At 35.6% G+C, this 19776-nt stretch overlaps 1 protein-coding gene across 20 annotated transcripts in view; it reads left to right on the top strand.

Annotated features, from left to right (window-relative positions):
- Positions 1-19776, top strand: part of NCOA3 (nuclear receptor coactivator 3) — a 68829-nt gene that overhangs the window by 29334 nt on the left and 19719 nt on the right. For 16 of the 20 annotated variants that reach the window (XM_077786967.2, XM_085558366.1, XM_085558360.1 and 13 more), the window contains 17 exons: positions 1631-1803; positions 3289-3389; positions 4374-4548; positions 5106-5294; positions 5508-5609; positions 6368-6508; positions 7692-7839; positions 8732-9120; positions 9360-10240; positions 11870-12005; positions 12986-13174; positions 13663-13902; positions 15274-15400; positions 16140-16311; positions 17079-17375; positions 18859-18963; positions 19362-19587. In XM_077786967.2, coding sequence (XP_077643093.2) covers positions 1631-1803; positions 3289-3389; positions 4374-4548; positions 5106-5294; positions 5508-5609; positions 6368-6508; positions 7692-7839; positions 8732-9120; positions 9360-10240; positions 11870-12005; positions 12986-13174; positions 13663-13902; positions 15274-15400; positions 16140-16311; positions 17079-17375; positions 18859-18963; positions 19362-19587 — 3791 coding nt within the window. The remainder of the gene's footprint in view (positions 1-1630; positions 1804-3288; positions 3390-4373; positions 4549-5105; positions 5295-5507; positions 5610-6367; positions 6509-7691; positions 7840-8731; positions 9121-9359; positions 10241-11869; positions 12006-12985; positions 13175-13662; positions 13903-15273; positions 15401-16139; positions 16312-17078; positions 17376-18858; positions 18964-19361; positions 19588-19776) is intronic. The other 4 variants (XM_085558367.1, XM_085558356.1, XM_085558358.1 and 1 more) reach the window with 2 other exon arrangements.

Genomic DNA, 19776 nt, shown 5'->3' with positions numbered 1-19776 from the left:
TGAAGATAGGTAACTTTACTATTAGGTGTAGTTGATAAACTGTGCTTTATAATTGGACTCCTGTGGAAATTTTATTACAGTGGACATATCATAGAATGGATTGAGTTGGAATGGACCTTAAAGATCATCTAGTTCTAGTTCCCCTGTCATGGGCAGGGATACCTTCCATTAGATAAGGAATCCCTTTTGAAATTGTGATTGCAAGCTAAAAGAAGAAAAACCTCTTGCTTCATAGGAATTTTAAAGGCATCATCTCATATCTGGTAATTGATTTGACAGGCCTCATTTCAGGTGGTTACATTTATCAAAGAATACTGCAAGAAGTTGAGCTTTTTGCTGGCTTGTTTGTACTTCTTTGTCTTTCAAGTTCATCTTAAATTTTGGTTATCTGTGTTATCTTCCTGCCCCTCACCCAACTCTGTCAGATACTGTTGTCTGAGGGACTCAGTTTTCTGTTCCCCACAAGCTTCATTGCTCTCCACCACATGAAGCCTCTTTTATCCTTTCATGTTTCTTCTTCCCATAGAGTATTAACTTGTATTAAATTCATTGCCAGGCATTGTGTGTACTAATATTTGTCCCTTTTATATATACATCTCCAGTGCCCCATGCCAATTGCCTTCGTCATTATAACAGATCATGTATGAGAGCCTTAAATGCTTTGCACTGTATCCCAGTGTCTGTTTATAAGTATCCTCCATTCAATTTTCTCTTTCCCTTTCTACAGTGTCTCTCATACAGGAGTTCTTTTTCAGATTGTTACCCTTCATTAGCTTTCTTTATCTTTCAAGCTCCTGCTTTGTCATGTGTTTGTTTTCTCCAGTGTTGGTCCATGCATACTTTCCTAACTCCTTCACTTGGTTTCATTTCAAAGAATGATTATTCTCTTTCACTTATGTTGATGTGTCCATTCTTACCCCTGCCCCAAGTCCTTCTTTTCCTATTCTTGCCATACTGTGTCTGATATTTCTCCCTGTTGATTTAGGCTGTAGACAGTCTCTTTACTCACCACATTAACCTGGGTAGGAAAAGGAATTTGGGAGGGACATTATCTCCAGCAGGATTACGTGGTCTAGGATTCTGTTTTTCTTGCATGTTGAGATGGCATTTAGGTTCTCATGCCTAGAAGTTTATGAGTTATCACCTTCTATAATCATCTCTGTACAATCAAACGGAAGGGAATTAATAGCATGCTAAAATTCAGTTTCATTTGTCTAGTAAATTTTAAGCAACTGTAAAGCAACTTCTAAGATTAAAATATACTTTCTGTATGAGTGCTACAATTTTATAACAAAAGCAGCTGCTCCTTTCATTAAATCTGACAGTAGAGTAATAGAGTAAAAACAGGAGGATTTTTTTTGTTAGTAGCTTTCTTCTAGTCTCTTGATACCAATTTGTACTTAAAATTCTTTAAAAATATGCAAACCAAACACAAACACAAACTCTAAACCAAACAGCAGCGTAACAAAGCACACACATTTGCCCTTCAGATTCATGTTTGCTGGAAGAATAGCTACTGCATAGGTTTAATGGGTGGGTGTTAAGTGAAGTACATTACTGTTCACAGAGTGAGCACAGGTTTTGTACAGGATGGTATATAAGTATGCAAAACAATGTTTTTGATTCCTAGTCTGGTCTGCAGTGGTGAGAAGCGTCGACGTGAGCAGGAAAGCAAATACATTGAAGAACTGGCTGAGCTGATATCTGCTAATCTAAGTGACATTGACAATTTCAATGTCAAACCAGACAAATGTGCTATTTTAAAAGAAACTGTGAGACAGATTCGACAAATAAAAGAGCAAGGTACAGTTCCCTGCTAAGTCAAAATTAATAGTTTAATTTCATTGTGATTCTTTTGTTGTAGCAATACTTACTTGGTAAATTGAGTAGTGGTTTTCACAATAGCATGTAACTGAGCAGGTCTTTGGACTTTGACTTGATACAAGCCTTAAATATGCCTGAAGTAATTTTCTATTTAAAAATTAACAAGTACTTATCATCACTTTTTATTGGGAATTAGGATTTTAAAACCTTGTATGGCCTGTCTTACCAGTTTTGTACCGCAGACAAGTTAAACAAAAAGGAGATGGTACTCTGCCGTCTGCTTGTACACTATACCAAATACTCACTGGTATGAAGAATATGTGCCATTGCCTTTCACTTTAAGGAAACATAGCCTTTTCTTATGGGCAAGCCTCCAATCAGAGATAGTGATTTTTATGCATTTTTTTTATTTGCTTTTTTAGTGTGATTGAATGTACTCAGAATATAGGCAACTCAACAAAGGAGAAAGAAGCAATGCATTGTATCTTGTTAAATTCTGCCAGCTAGGATAAACCTAAGAGACACAATACTTTCTTTTAACTGACAGGTGTATGCAAAACCCATGTTTTGAAATGTAGAGTGAGGGGTGTATATAATTTATTTTTTTAAACATCACTCAGCCCCCCATCTCCACCTCCCAGTGACTAGCTTCCCATGCTTATATGTGTCATTTCTGCAGTAAAGCATTAGAAAAATGGAACATGCTGTGGTATATATCTTACCTGTTGTGGTAAATTGCCACATCCTGGGCTAAAACAATTTTTTAAAATCATCTTCTGTTTTGGATATTTTTTGTAGTGTCATGGAATGCATTCTAATATTTCATTATAGAGTTAAGATTTTGTACTCTTGTGGTCTGCTTAACCAGCCAGCAAGTACCACAAAATAAAGTTCAGAATAATTCTGCTGCATGGCGTGGATTCCCATTCCACCTCCCCCTGCAATAAATTAACTTAGGATATTTTGATTCTTAAAATATGATTTTATTATATGCATGCACACACATACACACAGACATACACGTATATACACATACAGGCACGCAGCTGTTAGCATGAATCAAATACTTTTTGTAGAACAGTGGTGATGACATCTGAAGACTGTGACCAATGGCAATGAGCTGATCAAAATAAAAAAATAAGAAAGATATGTATATATGAGTGGGTTTAATGGCTAACACAGGTATTCATCAGACAGTGTCTGAAAAATAACAATAAATGTTCACAAAGCAAGTTCATTATGTCAGCTTCAACTGCCAAATCAATTTCTGTGAGCAAAGAGTTTGGCATTATGTGGCCGTGACATTTCTTCTAGTCTTAGCAGCCAACAGTATATGACTCCTCCTCTCCATTAGTGCTTCTTTTTGCCTTTGTTTTACGCTCTCCCTAGGATCTGGCTTGTAATATTAAAATGTGGCTATCACATGAAAAGTCACTTTATGGAAATGTATCTTTTGGCTTTCAGGAAAAGCAGTTTCTAATGATGATGATGTTCAGAAAGCTGATGTATCATCCACGGGTCAAGGAGTTATTGACAAGGATTCATTGGGACCTCTTTTATTACAGGCAAGTACAAATTAGGCCCTAGTAAGCCCCTATGGAACCAAATACTTACGGCAGGTGAAAATATTAAAATAAAGTATGCAATCCTGTAGTAATAAAATAGTATGCATGTACCATGCAGAAGTATGTTTGAAGGGTTGAGGAATAAAATCTATCGTGTTTTCTTAATTTTGCTGAAATTGTCTGTAGAAGGACATAGAATAGCCTTTGACTTTTTCTAATATACCTATGCTTTATTTACTCCAGCAGTCATTAGCAAATTACTACTGAAGCATTACTTATTTGTACAAGGAATATTTTATTTCTTTTAGAGGATAGACATTAAATGGAGGAGTTTTTGCAAGGAGATGTTTGTTATGTGTGTCTGCATTTGTGTTACTTAATTATGAAGCATTTTAAATGAATGTTGCCATCAAGTGAAATAACCCAAGAATAATAGTAAACAAAGGTACATAGCAGATAGTCTTTATGCCTAGAAAACTAATCTGATATTTACAAGCTCATCAAAGTGTTTTTTGAAGCTTAGTTTATTAACATAGATATTGAATTTCTCTTTCCATTAAGAACATACAGTATTTGTCTAGATCCTCCTATCTCATCACTTGGTAGTGGAATAGTGGAAATGCTGTCATATTCATTACTTACTTCTTGTTTCTACTGAACTTCTTGTTTCAATTTGCTAACTATTGAATTAATGGTACAATTTCATAATCTAGTGTTCATACGAATTAAGAATGAAACAAGAAGGCTGGTTATCAATGTGAAAGCTGAATGGAATATCACATGGACATATTAATTATTATTATTTAAATAATTCCCTACCAGACACACTTTTCCTCAAGGAAGAATTTAAAACTTCATCTCTATCCTTGAAAATAAGTGAATATGTTATAAATTGACATTTATCACCCACCCAACTTTAAAATTAAATTATGTTGAGAATTAGTCAATATGTCTTACATGATCTGTTGTCATGTTAATATTTAGGCATTGGATGGCTTCCTCTTTGTTGTAAATCGAGATGGGAACATAGTATTTGTATCAGAAAATGTCACACAATACCTGCAATATAAACAAGAAGATTTGGTTAATACAAGTGTGTATGGTATCTTGCATGAAGAGGACCGGAAGGACTTTCTTAAAAACTTACCTAAGTCTTCAGGTAGTAAAAGTTTATTTACTACACTTACTAGACTATTTGAAAACAATCAGAGAAGACAAAAATACCTTGTAAAGGATAACCTTTCAAAACGGATTAGTGATCTAAGGAATATTTTACTACAAAAATATTTTAATCTTGATAAATATTACTGTGTTTTTACAATAGTATGCCATCAGAAATAAATGTGCTGGAAATTCACACTTTACTCTAGCCTTTGCAATTTGTTTACCTATAACTTTAAAAGAGCGACACTAAAGGAACACCTTCCCTAATACCACAAGGCTGGCTGAAAGAACTGCTTTTTTAAAAAATATGTGAATGACTTCCCAGCACCCTTTCAAGTGACTGAAAATGTCATGCAAAAGAAAGAGTGTTTTTTACTTGGTTCTCTGTACACTTATTTTTATACCAAGCTGTATTGGTGGTACATTGAGAAGGCATCTGAAAATAGCCTTCAATATCTGTAATCTAGGAACAGGATATCTAAATTAAGAAGAATCAGTTATGAATTGATTGTATCTGAAAATCGATATGAATTCTTACTGTGTTCTTTTAAGTTAATGGAGTTTCTTGGACTAATGAAACACCTAGACAGAAGAGCCATACGTTCAACTGTCGGATGATGGTGAAAAGCTCTCATGACCTCGTTGAAGATGTAGGTGGCTACCAGGATATACGTCAAAGATATGAAACTATGCAGTGCTTTGCTTTATCACAGCCAAGAGCTATGATGGAAGAGGGGGAAGGTAGGAATTTTTGTGGAATTGTCGTGCATAGAGACTTCTGCACAGAAAAGCTCTTTGGTGTTTAGAAAACCATTTTCAAGAGCGCAGCAGCTTTAATCCTTACTGTCTGTGCTTCCATTGTAACACCAAAAGATGCTTCAGCTATTTTATTAGATTCTTCAACACAGTAAAACAGGAGATGATGAAAGAAGAAACATTATTTTTTAAATACAGATTTGCAGTCCTGCATGATTTGTGTGGCACGTCGTATCACAACTACAGAAAGGGTATTTCCAGCAAATCCAGAGAGCTTTATTACAAGACATGATCTTTCAGGTAGGAAGTATACCCGGGAGGAAGGTATGAAGGAGTCTTCTTTGTCCATGTGTTCGTTTTAAATAAATGGAATGTGTATTGTGTATATGTAGTGTCTAACAGAATTCATACTGAGAATTCCCAACTGCTTTTTAAAATATACCATTGTTGGTAGTGAGGTGTAATAAAACTTGTGGGAGGTATTTTCTTCTCTATGTTGCTGTTTCGCAGGTTGGTAAAAAGCATTATTTGTGATTTAACTAGCATTTCAAGTGGTTGTTGTTCTGCTTTCCTTTACACAGAAGAAGTATTTTAGGTCATAACTGGAAGTTCTTTAGAATGTTTATATTTTTATACAGTACATGAGCTAATGTTTAAAGTGGCTTATGCTGTTTAAATCAAAAGAGTTGTATAATGTAAATAGGGCTTTGTGTTTATGATGTTCGTTTGATGTAGTTGGTCACTATTTTAAAGAATTTTACTCTGTGTGCATCCTTTATGTGCCTGTAACCAGAGACTAAAGTTAGTTTTTTAAAGCTCTGACATTGGCCTATGGGTGATTAACTTCCTCTTACTCAGTTACCTAACTCCCTTTGAATAGTGATGCTTTAACAAGCAGCATCATATCCTTATATGGCAGATAATTCATAAATGTAACTTCTGCATGCTCAGAATTTGGTGATTAAAAGGATTATATTGGAGCCTTAGGAAATATACCATATTTATACAAAAGGAATTGTCATAGTCATGAAGAGTTGTGGATTTTCTTTCCTGTTAAGGCAAACTTGTCAACATTGATACAAACTCATTACGATCTTCCATGAGACCTGGCTTCGAAGATATAATTCGTCGGTGTATTCAGAGATTCTTATGCCACAATGACGGGCAGTCATGGTCAAATAAACGCCACTATCATGAAGGTAAAAATCAGTTTACAATGTTTGGGTCACATTGCTTCTCCTATGGACTGTGTTTTTTTCTGAAAAAGAAAAAGGCTAAATTCTGCCTGTGTTCCTTTTTTTACATGGTTTTTGTTAATTACTGTGATTCATTTACAAGCTGAAGGAGGATGACCTCTTGAGAATGAGGAATTATGCTGGAAGTTGTTTGGTTTTTTCAATGTGTTTGTTTTTTGGAAATTAACATGGAAAATACCACATACATGATCTGGGGTCCTCAAGGAAGCTGTTTTCTACAGATAGATACAGCAATGACAGAGACAGTTGTATTTATATGAAGATATATAATCTTTAATTATCATTATCTTATTATTTTTGGTTAATGTTACTTCAATGTTATTTTATTTCACCCTTTCCTGTGTTAAAGAGCCACTCTCTGAAAGTGGTAACTGTTGTGTTGATGCCTTTTTCTTATTCTCAAGACACAGGGCTCAAAATATTTTCAGCGTTCCACATTGGCATATTTTCAGCGTTTCACACTGGCATATTTCCAGCCACATATTTTGTAATGCTGATTTGATAACCTTGATAGATAAGTGAAGTACAACCATACTCTTCAGTAAGAAAGATAGTGTTTTCTAATTATTCCAAACTCTAGTCTTTTTGAAGGATTTACAATGTAATTCAAGCACAGGAGATGTTAAATAAAGAGGAACTCATAGTGTCAGGAAATGGATATTCCATTACATTGAAGTTCTTCAACATAGCTGATCAAATGAATCCTAGATTAACAAGAGACATGAAGCTCAAATTGAAACAAATAATTTCCACAATTTTTTGATTGAAGCAAACTTAATAATTCTTCCCCAAGCAAGAGCCATGGACTCTATAATCTAGCCTTGGAAGTCTGTTAACAAATGTAGAACTTTGCCAGTTGTGTCTGGTGAGCACAAAATATTGCAGCATCAAAATAATCGTGTTTGCTTTTATCTTCCCTCAATTGATAGAAATAGTGGAATACTTGCTTTTTCTTGAGATATGTTTTGGGTAGGTCTTATTTATTTATTTACTTTTAATGGTTTTTGGGTTTTGGGGGGGGTAATCTTCAGTAAATGAAGGGTATTGTGTCAAAAATACCTTATAGTTCATATTAATAGTTCTTGGGATTTTAAATATTAACTATGTTTCTGTATTTCCTTTACAGCTTATACGCAAGGTCATGCTGAAACCCCATTGTATCGATTTTCTTTAGCGGATGGTACAATAGTGACAGCACAAACAAAGAGTAAACTGTTTCGAAATCCTGTAACTAATGACCGGCATGGATTTATCTCTACCCACTTCCTTCAAAGGTGAACTTAGTAGTATCTATTTATAATTTAAGTGTCACAGTTTTAAAAAATACATCTGACCTTGAAGATAACCTAAGAAAAATAGCATACTAAAATATTTTACCTGATTAAAACTCAGATGGGGAATAATTTGGGAAACAGAGCTGCATAGCATACAAATAAATGTGTAAACCTCACAGAGTCACATTTTAACTATGTGGCAGAAAGACAGTCACAGTCAAAAGAGATTTTTTTCCCTCAATACCTGCTCAAAGCCTGTGCTATGTTTATGTTAGTCTTTTGTGGTGGCATTGATGGAACACTGAAAATAGAAATGTTCAGTCATGTGCTTTTGTACACCAGTTAAAAAGACAACAAATCAGATGTTGTCTGATGCGTAATCCATAACAGAAATGTACCTTAGGTAGTATTTCCTATGACCTGTACTTGTTCTTTGCAAGACTAATTGAAAAGTAACTTTGGAGGGAATCTGTCTCCTTCTGGCATTAGAGTGCCTCCAGATGCTAAAAAAAATAGTGAATAAACTTGTTCAGGGTCACACACTATTAATGTGCACAGTAGAATGGTGTCAGGCATTGACTCAGGAAGGGGATGAAAGAATGAAGTAAATGAGTAAATCTCATTAATAATCTGATCATTGATTAAAGCTTTTTGCGGCAGTGATACTATATGTGCTTATAACTTGAAATGTTCAAAGGATCAATCATTTCTGTAGTGAATAAATAGATGTCATGGCTTAAGTGGAAGCTTTTGTAGAAGCTTGAATTTTCACTGCTCTTTTTTGGAAAAAAATATTTGAGCAGTTAATTAATAATGTATTTGTAGCACATGATTCCAAATAAAGTTTTAATTTGTTTTCTTTGGGTTTCTGGGGCTGATGTTGAATTTACAGAGAACAAAATGGATATCGGCCAAATCCTAGTTCTGTTGGGCAAAACATCAGAACACCTGTGACTGGAAACACAAATTCTGTTAATGGTCTTATGAACATGTCACCTGGTCAAGCCATGCCAATGCAGAACAGAAACTATGGGATGGGAGATCCCAATGCAGTGGCTCAGCTCACCAGCGCTCGATATGGAAGCCCTGGGAATATGGGGCCAGTGAACTCTGGACCCGGCATGCAGTCCTCTGCTTATCAGAGTAACAGTTTTGGGTTAAATATAAGTAGCCCACCACATGGCAGTCCTGGCTTAACTTCCAGCCAACAGAATCTAATGGTATCTCCTAGAAATCGAGGCAGTCCAAAAATGAGTTCACACCAGTATTCTCCAGTTACAGGTATTTTATTTTTGCTATAAGCTCTTTTTTTTTTTTTTCAAGCTATCTTTTCTCACTTTTATCTGAATTCCATCTTTCATCCATTTTAACTGTTCTATATGACCCTATATGTGTTACTTAAATGTAGTATACCTGACTATATGTATTAACTCAATGTGGCAGTCATACATAATCCAAAGGAAGAGTAGATACAGGCAGTACTATAATCTAATAAATTTGATCTCTGTCACATGATACAGGTATGCACTCGCCAATGGGATCTGCCAGCAACACTAGCAACAGCACTTTCTCTAGCAGTTCTCTTAGTGCTCTGCAAGCCATTAGTGAGGGTGTTGGAAATTCCCTTTTATCAACACTTTCCTCACCGGGTCCAAAACTGGATAATTCCCCAAACATTAGCATAACTCAGCAAATTAAAACAAGTACCCAGGACTCCAAAAGCCCTTCTGGTTTGTATTGTGAACAAAACCAAGTGGAAAGTTCCATCTGCCAGTCAAACAGCAGAGATCTCCTTAGTGAAAAAGATAGTAAAGAGGGAAATCTAGAGGCATCTGAAAGTCAGAGAGGACCATCTGAGAGCAAAGGGCATAAAAAACTCCTTCAGCTGCTTACGTGCTCCTCAGATGAAAGAGGACATTCTACAGCATCAAACTCACCTTTAGACTCAAATTGTAAAGAATCTTCTATGAGCGTTACCAGTCCTTCAGGAGTTTCTTCATCAACATCTGGAGGGGTATCTTCCTCCTCAAACATGCATGGGTCACTCCTGCAAGAAAAGCACAGGATTTTACATAAATTGTTGCAGAATGGTAATTCTCCAGCAGAGGTGGCCAAGATCACAGCTGAAGCTACTGGTAAAGACACATATCATGATGCTAGTAACACAACCTCCTGTGGAGAAGGCACTGTCAAACAGGAACAACTAAGCCCAAAGAAGAAAGAAAACAATGCTTTACTAAGATATCTACTAGATAAGGATGATATTAAGGAACAGTTTTCCAAAGAGTTGAAGCCTAAAGTAGAAGGTGTGGATAATAAGATGGGACAATGCACAAGTTCTACAATTCCTACTTCAAGTCAAGAAAAGGAGATGAAAATTAAAATGGAGCCAGCAGAGGAGGTACAGTATAATGTAAAATGATGTCATGAGCTAACCAATATTTTATTATTAAGACTAAATATAGAACACTCTACAGTGTACATGTGTAAACATTCCTAAAAAGATTCTGTGCAAATGATGTGAAACAAAAGTTTAATTGTGAATGAAAAAGTACAAATGAAAAGAACTACAGGACATATATACATAAAACCAAATCTGATGTCCTGAAGTCCTGGACTAATATTTTGAAGTTATGGTACGATTAAGGCAATATTTAAAAATTATTCCTTAGAATTAGATCTTAGCACATGTTTGGTTTTATGGCTTAGTAGGAAATGGGCCCATAACTGCTTCTGTACTTAGTTGGCACTACAAGAGTAAAGGGTAAAACATGATTTAGTTTTGAAAATATAAACAATACACAAAAATGTGTAATACCTGAAATAGCCATGATTTGGTTTACTTTATTCATTGGTTTTTGCACTCTTTTTCTTTCTTTAAATGAGGGAGTAAGTTTTTCCAAATATATATATCTATATATATGTATATTCAGCATTCAAATAAATACATACTTAAATATATAAAGGTATATATAATTTGTATAAATGAATACAACTAAATAAATTCTAGAGCTGGAATTCTGAGAAATGTCATGATAAAGAAAGCTAGCACCATGGAACAACTATTCTGAAACCAGTGGTACATCTGTTAGGAACAGATATTCTTAAAATTTTATATACATATAAGGTATATATTATGTATATAATTTAAGTCCTAAGATTTGGAACTTCAAAGTAAACAGTACTGGTCAGTATAGCAGAATTTACTGAAGATATATTGATTTCTTAGACCTTGAATATCCCAAATCAGTAATAACTGGGTAAATTAAAAAAAAAAAAAAAAAAAACACCAAAAAACAAAACAACAACAACAAAAAAAACCCAACACTTTTTTTTTTTTTTTTTTTTTTTTTTGTATTAGCTACTGGCTTACTATAAATAAAACACCTTATAAAATTGTTTGAATACCACTTATGGAAAAGTCACTATCAACTCTGTAATAATACACAACATGTACCTTCAGTGCTTGCTCCTGAGATGTAATTAAGGTATTCAGAGAAGCTTCTTTCATGAAGATATCAATGCACTATATATGAACTATTTTTCTATTGAAGCTCTATATGATTTAAAGACAAATTTTTAAAGAAAGGGCTCCAGCTGACCAGAAAACCTGTGCTTCATTTTCATGTTCACTATTAGCTCTTTGTGTATGATAGCTACATTATTTATCACTGAATGGTACACATTCTCAATGTTGTTCACTATCATTACTGTTTTTATCTTTTTAACTTGTGATATTTGAAATGTTTATATTCAGAAGTGCTTTTTATTTTAGTTATGTGTGTTTTGTGTAAGAAAGAAAATACTCAAAAAAAAGGTATCTAAATACCAAAGAAAATACTAAAAAAAAAAAGGTATCTAAATGATACCTAAATTTATTTGGAAGGGAAAAGATAGCTCAGATAGTGTTAGTGAATTAAAACATTTGTCTCGCAGTCATATATTTTAAGATTAGCAAGGATCTAAGTAAAAATTGAAGTATAGCCATAGGAGAGTAAATAACCTTGGTATTTTACTGTGTCATTTTCAGATGAATGGAGACTTGGATAATTTGGATGCAATTCTAAGTGATCTTAGTAGTTCAGAGTTTTACAATAATCCTATGTCTGCAAATGGAAATAACCCTGGAACAAAGCAAGCAGTACTTCAAGGAAATGCCCTGTTGGGTAAGGAATTAAATCTACCACCTGGGTTTTAAAGTTAGGGTTTTTTTCTTACGTGATGTAAACACAATGCATCCTCACACCTTTAGAGAACACCTTCTTCATCTCATATATCTTCAAGGAAAAATGTAATGCAAAATAGCTAATTATGCTTTCGTGAGCTATTATGTACACTATTAGTTCTAGCCTACTATATACACAATGAATAACATTCAGTTAATTGTTTTATGGTTTATTCTGGCTTTGTCTAATGAAGATTTCTCAGAGACAAGTCATCAGGAAAGGTGTTTCGTGAGTTGTAAATTAAAATTGAGAATTTTTATCTCTCACTGATGACTAGGGATATAATATGGGATTGGTGACAAGCTTTTAATTTCTTTCTTATTCTATGTGAAAACATCTTGTGGCCAGTAAATTCTAATCATTACTTGACATCAAAAGGAATGCCCTTCCTTAGTAGGAAGTTGAGCAGGAGGGGAGGATAACCTAGCTGATGGACCAGCATCATGGCAGTTGTTGCTTTCTTTCATTACACTGGTCATCTCTTGATTATACAGGGCAGTGGATTACTGAGATAACCAAAGGAGGTGAAACATGTATAATGAAAAATATAAAACCAGATACAAGAACACATAAAGCCACTGACACTATTGGCTGTGAAGCATAGTGATTTGTAGGTTTATTGTCCATAGTCCAACTGTGCTCGGGAACACACCATGTCATTGCAGAACTTAAATTAAAATGAATCTCTTTTTCTTGTGTAGGGCTACAGGGAACTGCCTTTGACTTTTTCTGCAAAAGGTCCTAACTATGTGTTCAAAATGGGAGTTTTTGTTGGGAAAACAGAAGCAACATAACTTTTCATGGCTTGCTTAAGATCAAGTGTTGAGATCTCTTCATAAAGAGATGAGACTAATTTAAGTCATTAATAGCATATTTTATTTAAAATGTACAGTTGCATGCATCTTTTAATTCTTTAACAGGTGTGAAGAGTCCCCAGTCTGTGCAGACTACTCGCCCACCTTTTAACAGAGCCTTGTCTTTAGACAGCCCTATGGGCTCAGGTGCTTCAGTGAGGAATGTGAATGCATTCTCCATGTTACAAAAGCAAAACTTGATGGGTGGAAGTCCAAGAATGATTGAAAACCAAGACAATTTTGGAGCAAATCTGGGTTTGTTGGTTGTATACAAACAGCTCTCATTGTAAAGGAAATAGCTTTAATGCAAAAAAGTTGCAAGACTAAAATACAAATTTCAGTTAGAAGAAACTTTTAACATTAAAGAATTTTAATTTTACCATCATTAATACTTCTAAATTATTATCTTAGCTTAAATTATAAGAACAGTTTACTACCTGTATCATTACCAGTACTTTACTGTAAGTAGTTAAATTATTTTTTACTATTTTGAGTTTTTAATTTAACATGTGATTTTAATATATAGAAGCAAGAACAGTTCAGTGGCAGCCAGTCATTATGAATTTTATATATTTTTAGACTCATAGTTTTTTGTATGATTTTGAACTTGGCATGGTGAGCTCTAGATGCTTTTGTAGGACTTTGTCAATTGCTCTGACATTAGCAGGTGGACTTTTATGAAATAGCAAAATACATCATGTACTCCAGATAATAAATATTGGTGTTTTCTCTCTTCATTATAGCAAGTGCTCCCCACAAAAATGTGGCAATGAATCAGCATCAGCCAGGAGACTGGGGTTTGCCAAACTCCAAAGTGAACAGATTGGAATCTGCAAGTTCCACTTCAATGTTGAGAGCGGGACCTGAATTTAGTACAACCCTTCCGAGGCCCGGAGAAGGTGGCTCTGTGTCTGGGCTGCCTGTTCGCTCTAACAGCATACCTGGTACTAGACCAATGCTGCAAGAGCAAATGATTCACATGAGTAAGTTCTTAACTTCTTATTGTCGTACGTGGCACTATTTCCCTGGTTTCTTGGTAAGCATTCATCATAAGAATCTTTGCACTGTTGGTAAAATGCTAGATTTTCATTGAAAGGGTTTTTGAAGTAGAGACTGTTATTGTTCCCTGGCTGTGACATTTTATGATTTTTTAGTGATGTTCTTGTTTTCTTCTTGTGCTGTGTGTCTCATACACAAATAATTTGTTCTAGGTCCCGGTATTATGGGGGTGGGGGGATAATTTCTATGTGTTTCTTTAGTGCAGTACTTCTCTGCTAAATTCCAGGAACTAAATGGCATCAATAATTCCATATGTGAAGATACTAGCATTGTGGTTAATTAAATTTATCCTATTTGATACGGATGCTTTTTTTTTTTTCCTGTTAACTTCTTGGTACTCAATGTCTTTTAAAGTCTTTCTCTCAAGTATTTCAAAATTCTTCTCACATGGAGTAGCCAAATTTCATATAAAGCCACATTCCAAATACCATTTGTCTTCGAAGTATCCTTATGTGCATGAGAGAAAATAAGCTGTATGTCTAAAATATGAACAGTCTTAAAGCCTGTGGGTTTTTTCTGTTCTATATGTCTAAAAAAGGTTTAGTCTAGAGCTGAAATTCTCCAGTCTACTATGCCAATACCTGTATGCCCCAAACCAGCTTGAATAGACAGCATTCCTTTCTTATAATGGAAAGCTACCAGGGCTGTCACCAGTTCCCTGAAAGAGACTTACTATTTCATGCAACAGATGGATATAAGTTTAAATACAGAAGAAATTTGTGCAGTCCTGACTAAGTCAGAAGTTTCCAGCTTAGTTCATACAGATGCTGGGGAATAATGGGATGACCTAAACTCTCCTATGTAGTCCCTGGATAGGTAGAGGGAAAAAAATACTCCCGAAGAGAAAAATGTTATGTACTTTGTGTTTCTTTTGATTTCCACTCTGTATTGGAATTAAAAATGTCAGATTTTGATGTCACTATGACAGTGTGTATGCTGGTACCCAGATGTCATTGTCCAAAATTTTTGTTGGGGTTTTTTTCATGTAAGGTGCTGTGTCTTTCATGCTCCTACTTAGAGACTAAAGGATTCGAAATAGCAATTCTGCTCTAACAGGGTAGCATGTCTAGATCACTGTCTGCTGTATTTAAATCTATGGTCTGTTATAAATGTGAAATTATCTTGACTGCGAGTTCATGTGTAAAACATTATAATGGAAAGTTCACTGTAAAACATTATAACAGAAAGCTCACAAAGCTGCTTGACAATTTGTGTGATCATCCTAATGTGAATACTATGAGAGTAAGATGAGACCTTCAGTTTTTAAAAAAATACACAAATGTTTTACCTTGCAGGGCCAAATGAGGTAAACATTGACATGGGAGGTAATCCCTATGGACAGCCTGGACCTTCTAACCAGCCTGGACTGTGGCCTGACAATATGATGCCCATGGAGCAAGCATCACGGGGTTCCCAAAACAGGTAGAATTGGGGAATGTTTTAAGGTAATTCTAAATACAACTGTTCACTGTCTGTCAGAAGAATTTAAGACCTGGAAATAAAATTGTGTAGCACACACAGTGGCAATAACAGATTGGAGGCAGAATTCCATTTCTAGAATGTTTCAGAAATGTTTCCATTTCTGCTGGTGATCTAACACTGGATATTTTTTAACCTAGCTCCACAAAAATAATTGTTAACAAAAATCTATCAATCCTTGAATTGGGAGGCACAGAAAAAAGAGGTGGATACTCTAAATCTTGTCTTTGTGGCACATGGCAAAACCAGGAGAAAACAGAATTTATGTGTGTTTAAGGATGCACGGAAAGTGACTGGACATTTTAGGACATAAATTTTGGACTTGAGTTGTTAAGTCTTACTTCAGTCATCTGGCTGACTATAATACTTAATCATACCCAGGTCAATATATGATATATAAGCTGTGGTTTTCCTTGTAATGGTTGTAATGAATTTCTTCACTGAAAGAGTGGCTAGGCATTGGAATGGGTTGCCTGGGGAGGTGGTGGAGACACCATTCCTCATGTGTTCAAGAAACAACTGGATATTGCACTTAGTGCTCCAAGTATGGTTGACAAGGTGGTATTCTCTCAAAGGTTGGTCTCCGTGATCTTGGAGGTGTTTTGGTCTTTTCCAACCATATTGATTTTATGATTTTAGTGTTTTTTTGTTGGTTTTTTTTTTTTTCCCTTTAAATTTATAGACAATTAGTTAGAAGCTCTTTGGATGATCTCTTATGTTCAGCACCAAATATGGAAGGCCAGAATGATGAAAGGGCACTTCTAGATCAGCTGCACACACTCTTGAGTAATACAGATGTCACAAGTCTGGAAGAGATTGACAGAGCATTAGGAATTCCTGATCTTGTAAACCAAGTAAGTAAACAGATATTTTGGCCATTTGTTTTCTGTAGACCAATATTATTTTATTACTTGAAAAGGAAGTCAAGAGGGCCTCCTCATTTACTTGGTCTTATCACATCCTCATCTTCATATTTATACATTTCCCTTTGGAAACCGTTACACTGACCAGTGATTTTCAATGGAGGAGCTCAGTATGGATTAAATTTCTTGTGCATGACAAGAAATACAAAGTGGCATATTCTTACAGAAGTTTATTGTATAATGCCTTGGTGTATATATAGGTGGAGTTTAGGATGTAATTCATTGTAATTCTATGAGCTGAGAATTCTGTTGGGTTTCCTTCGTAGCCTGCTGTCAGCTGACCTTAGGTTGTGAATTATTTGACTGTCAGTGATGTGGATGCTTCCCTCTCCTTCAGTTCCAGGTTGAATTTGCATGGCTAGCAAATAGGAAAAAGAAATTCTGTGAGTACTTTGGAAGTTGCTAAGACCCACATGACACTGTCATTTGTACAAATAGCATCAAAAAATGCAGAAGGGCTTGAATGGTGACACTGGTATGCCTGTCTATGCAGTGTGCAGCAAAATGGATCAAAAAATAATTATTATTATAAATCACTTTTGCTATTTCATTAGTTTGGAGACAGAACTAAAAGTAGCTGTCCATGCTATGTTCTACCCAAGAAATTGCTGGCTGGTGTATTATTCTGTGTTAACTTTATTGCTACTTTAGTAATTCTGTATATACTGCTAGTGAGAGCACTTCTATATCTGTTGAAGGGACAAGCTTTGGAACCCAAACAAGACTCATTTCAAGGTCAGGAATCTTCAGTTACGATTGACCAGAAGCCTTTGTTGTATGGTCAACCCTATCAAGGGCAAGGGGCAGCAATGCCAGGATGTTTTAGTAACATCCAGGGACAACAGCCATCTATTAATTCAGTGATTAATCAGATGAGCCAACCGAGCAATTTTCCTCTGCAAAGTATGCATCCCCGAGCAAATGTGATGAGACCTCGGACCAGCACACCAAAGCAGTTACGCATGCAGCTCCAGCAGAGGCTCCAGGGACAGCAGGTAATTTTTTGCTTCTGCATTTACACTTCCTTCATGTTTCAGAATGGAATCGCTTGCACATGGAATTGTGTTGCTTTACATCTATAGCAATGGATATTACAATAGAGGATTGAGAGGGTGGATCTTTTATTTTGACAGTGCTTTTCATTAAATTGCCTGATGGCTGTAGGAGTAGAAGAACATTTATTAGGACGAGTGTTTTTCCTTTGTCAGCCTCCCTAGCTACAGATTGGATTGGTTCCTGCAGCACACAAAATGATTGCTAACTAAAACAGTGCTTTTCTACAATGTAACTCTGCATGCTCTCTGTATCCATGTTTAGTATTTTTTCAGAATTTCACAGATAGCACTGAATCGGAGCTGTATTTCTACTGTAAATCAGGTGTTACTTCTTTCTCACTGTGTTTTCTAACTAATCATTTGGGCTTATCAATATAGGAGTTTGCTTTCCATTTAGTGATTTGATGTAATTTTAGGTATTTTCTTTGGATGAAAGGTGAGAGAATAGATACAGTCCCATAGATCTTAACACTAGATTGAAAGCACTGCTTAAAAAATTGGTGCATGATTTCAGCATTGAATTCCCCATGTTAAAATGCAGGCTTGATATTAAATACAGTGTACAAATAAAACTAGGAAAACTGAACTACTGCTGTGTGACATGTTGTGTGAACAGAATACATGCAGGTAGCATCAACATACAGCTGAAGTACAACGAGTAGCTTTATTCCATCATCCTGATTCCAAAAAACAGACACATACACCACTAAGCTCATTTTAGAAGGGGCAAAAAGCACCCAGGCCTGTATTCCATATCAAAAGGGCCCTGGAGCATGTACAGTCCTTCACCAGATTGTACTTCCACATCTCCAAATGCTCTTATCTCCCTTCCCTCACCTTTACAAAAAGGCCCAAGTCTATGGGAAAGGATTTCAAAAGTCTTTAACAACATGCTGCTATCTTTTGTGAGAAAATTTCATTTCCTCTCTCTAGAGAGACAACAAGCCAGAGCAAACATAAATATGTGAATTTTCTAACATCTCCCTGGTGCCTGGTTGGTCCTTGAGAGAAAATATTTCTAAAAACAAGTTCTTTTCCTCTGTCCTTGCCAATCTTCCATTTTTTAGCCCTTTCCTCTCCACACATGGAATGGCAATGTTAGGAAATACTGTGTTCTGTCTTGTTTTTCTGTGACACTTAGTGTTTAAAACAAATAGATAATCTGTTCTTTATTCCTAAAGAGAGGTAATTTAAGGAAAATAAAAAACCAAAGTGAGTTAATGCTGCACTGTTTGAAGGGTTTTTCTTTTTGTGTGTTTGAGCTGTTTAAACAAATAGTTTGTTTAAAGACAAGGCAAAAATTAGCCATTGCACTTTATGGATTCAAGAGGTCTGTAAAGAAAGGGGGTTTGCAGGAGTTGCCACTACTTTGTTCAGATACTGTTATTTTCAGGCTAATAGTGCTAAAATGTCTTTTTCCAAGTTTATGAATCAGACCCGTCAAACTCTTGAAATAAAAATGGAAAATCCAGTCAGTGGTACCAACTCAGTCATGAGACCAGTTATGCAGACACAGGTGGGATCCCAGGTAAGTACTTGCTACTGTAGCCATCTGTTTAGAATTTCAGCCTTCTTTCATAGCTTTACAGCATTCCTCTTTGGTTTTGTTCCTCTGCATAATTTTTAAAAAAGGTTTTTTTTTTTTTACCTCCCTTATTCCTGAGATTGCTGGGGGATTTGTTCATTAGGTCATGCTGTCAATTCAGTATACCAAGTTTTTCTGTGTAAAATATCATCACTTTTTTAAGCACTAATGGCAATTTAATGAAACTTTTTTCTTAATATTTTGATGATTTTTTTTTTTTTTTTACTGTCTGTGGGTCTTCCTTGACTTGTCTGGTCTTAGGAATGAGTTTGATTGACTCTGACATGATTTTATTTGTAAAAACATCTTCTAATGTAATTTTTCTTCTCTTTGGGGGATAGCAGCAAGGTTTTCTTAATGCTCAAATGGTGGCTCAGCGTAACAGGGAACTAATAAGTCACCATTTTAGACAACAGAGGATGGCAATGATGATGCAGCAGCAACAGCAACCTCAGGCCTTCAGTCCACCACCAAATGTGACAGCCTCAGGAAGCATGGATAGTGCTTTGACAGGCCCTCCAATGGCTCAAGTTCCTTCACAGCAATTCCCCTATCCACCTAATTATGGTACTGGTACTAACATGGTTTGGTTTGGTTTGGTTTGGTTTGGTTTGGTTTGGTTTGGTTTGTTTTTTTCCCCCATTTTTCTGGTTTTCTTTTCCCTGTTTTTATTAATCCAAACTACCTAAATACCAATCATTCTGAAAAATTGACTATACTGCTACAAAAAAGGATTACTTTTCTCCTTCCAGTCAG

Source organism: Lonchura striata, chromosome 20 (genome assembly GCF_050655825.1).
Source record: "Lonchura striata isolate lonStrDom1 chromosome 20, ASM5065582v1, whole genome shotgun sequence".
In the NCBI taxonomy this organism is placed as follows: Eukaryota; Metazoa; Chordata; class Aves; order Passeriformes; family Estrildidae; genus Lonchura; species Lonchura striata.
The sequence above is the reverse complement of the archived record's forward strand: the minus strand, read 5'-3'. Positions and strand labels throughout refer to the sequence as shown.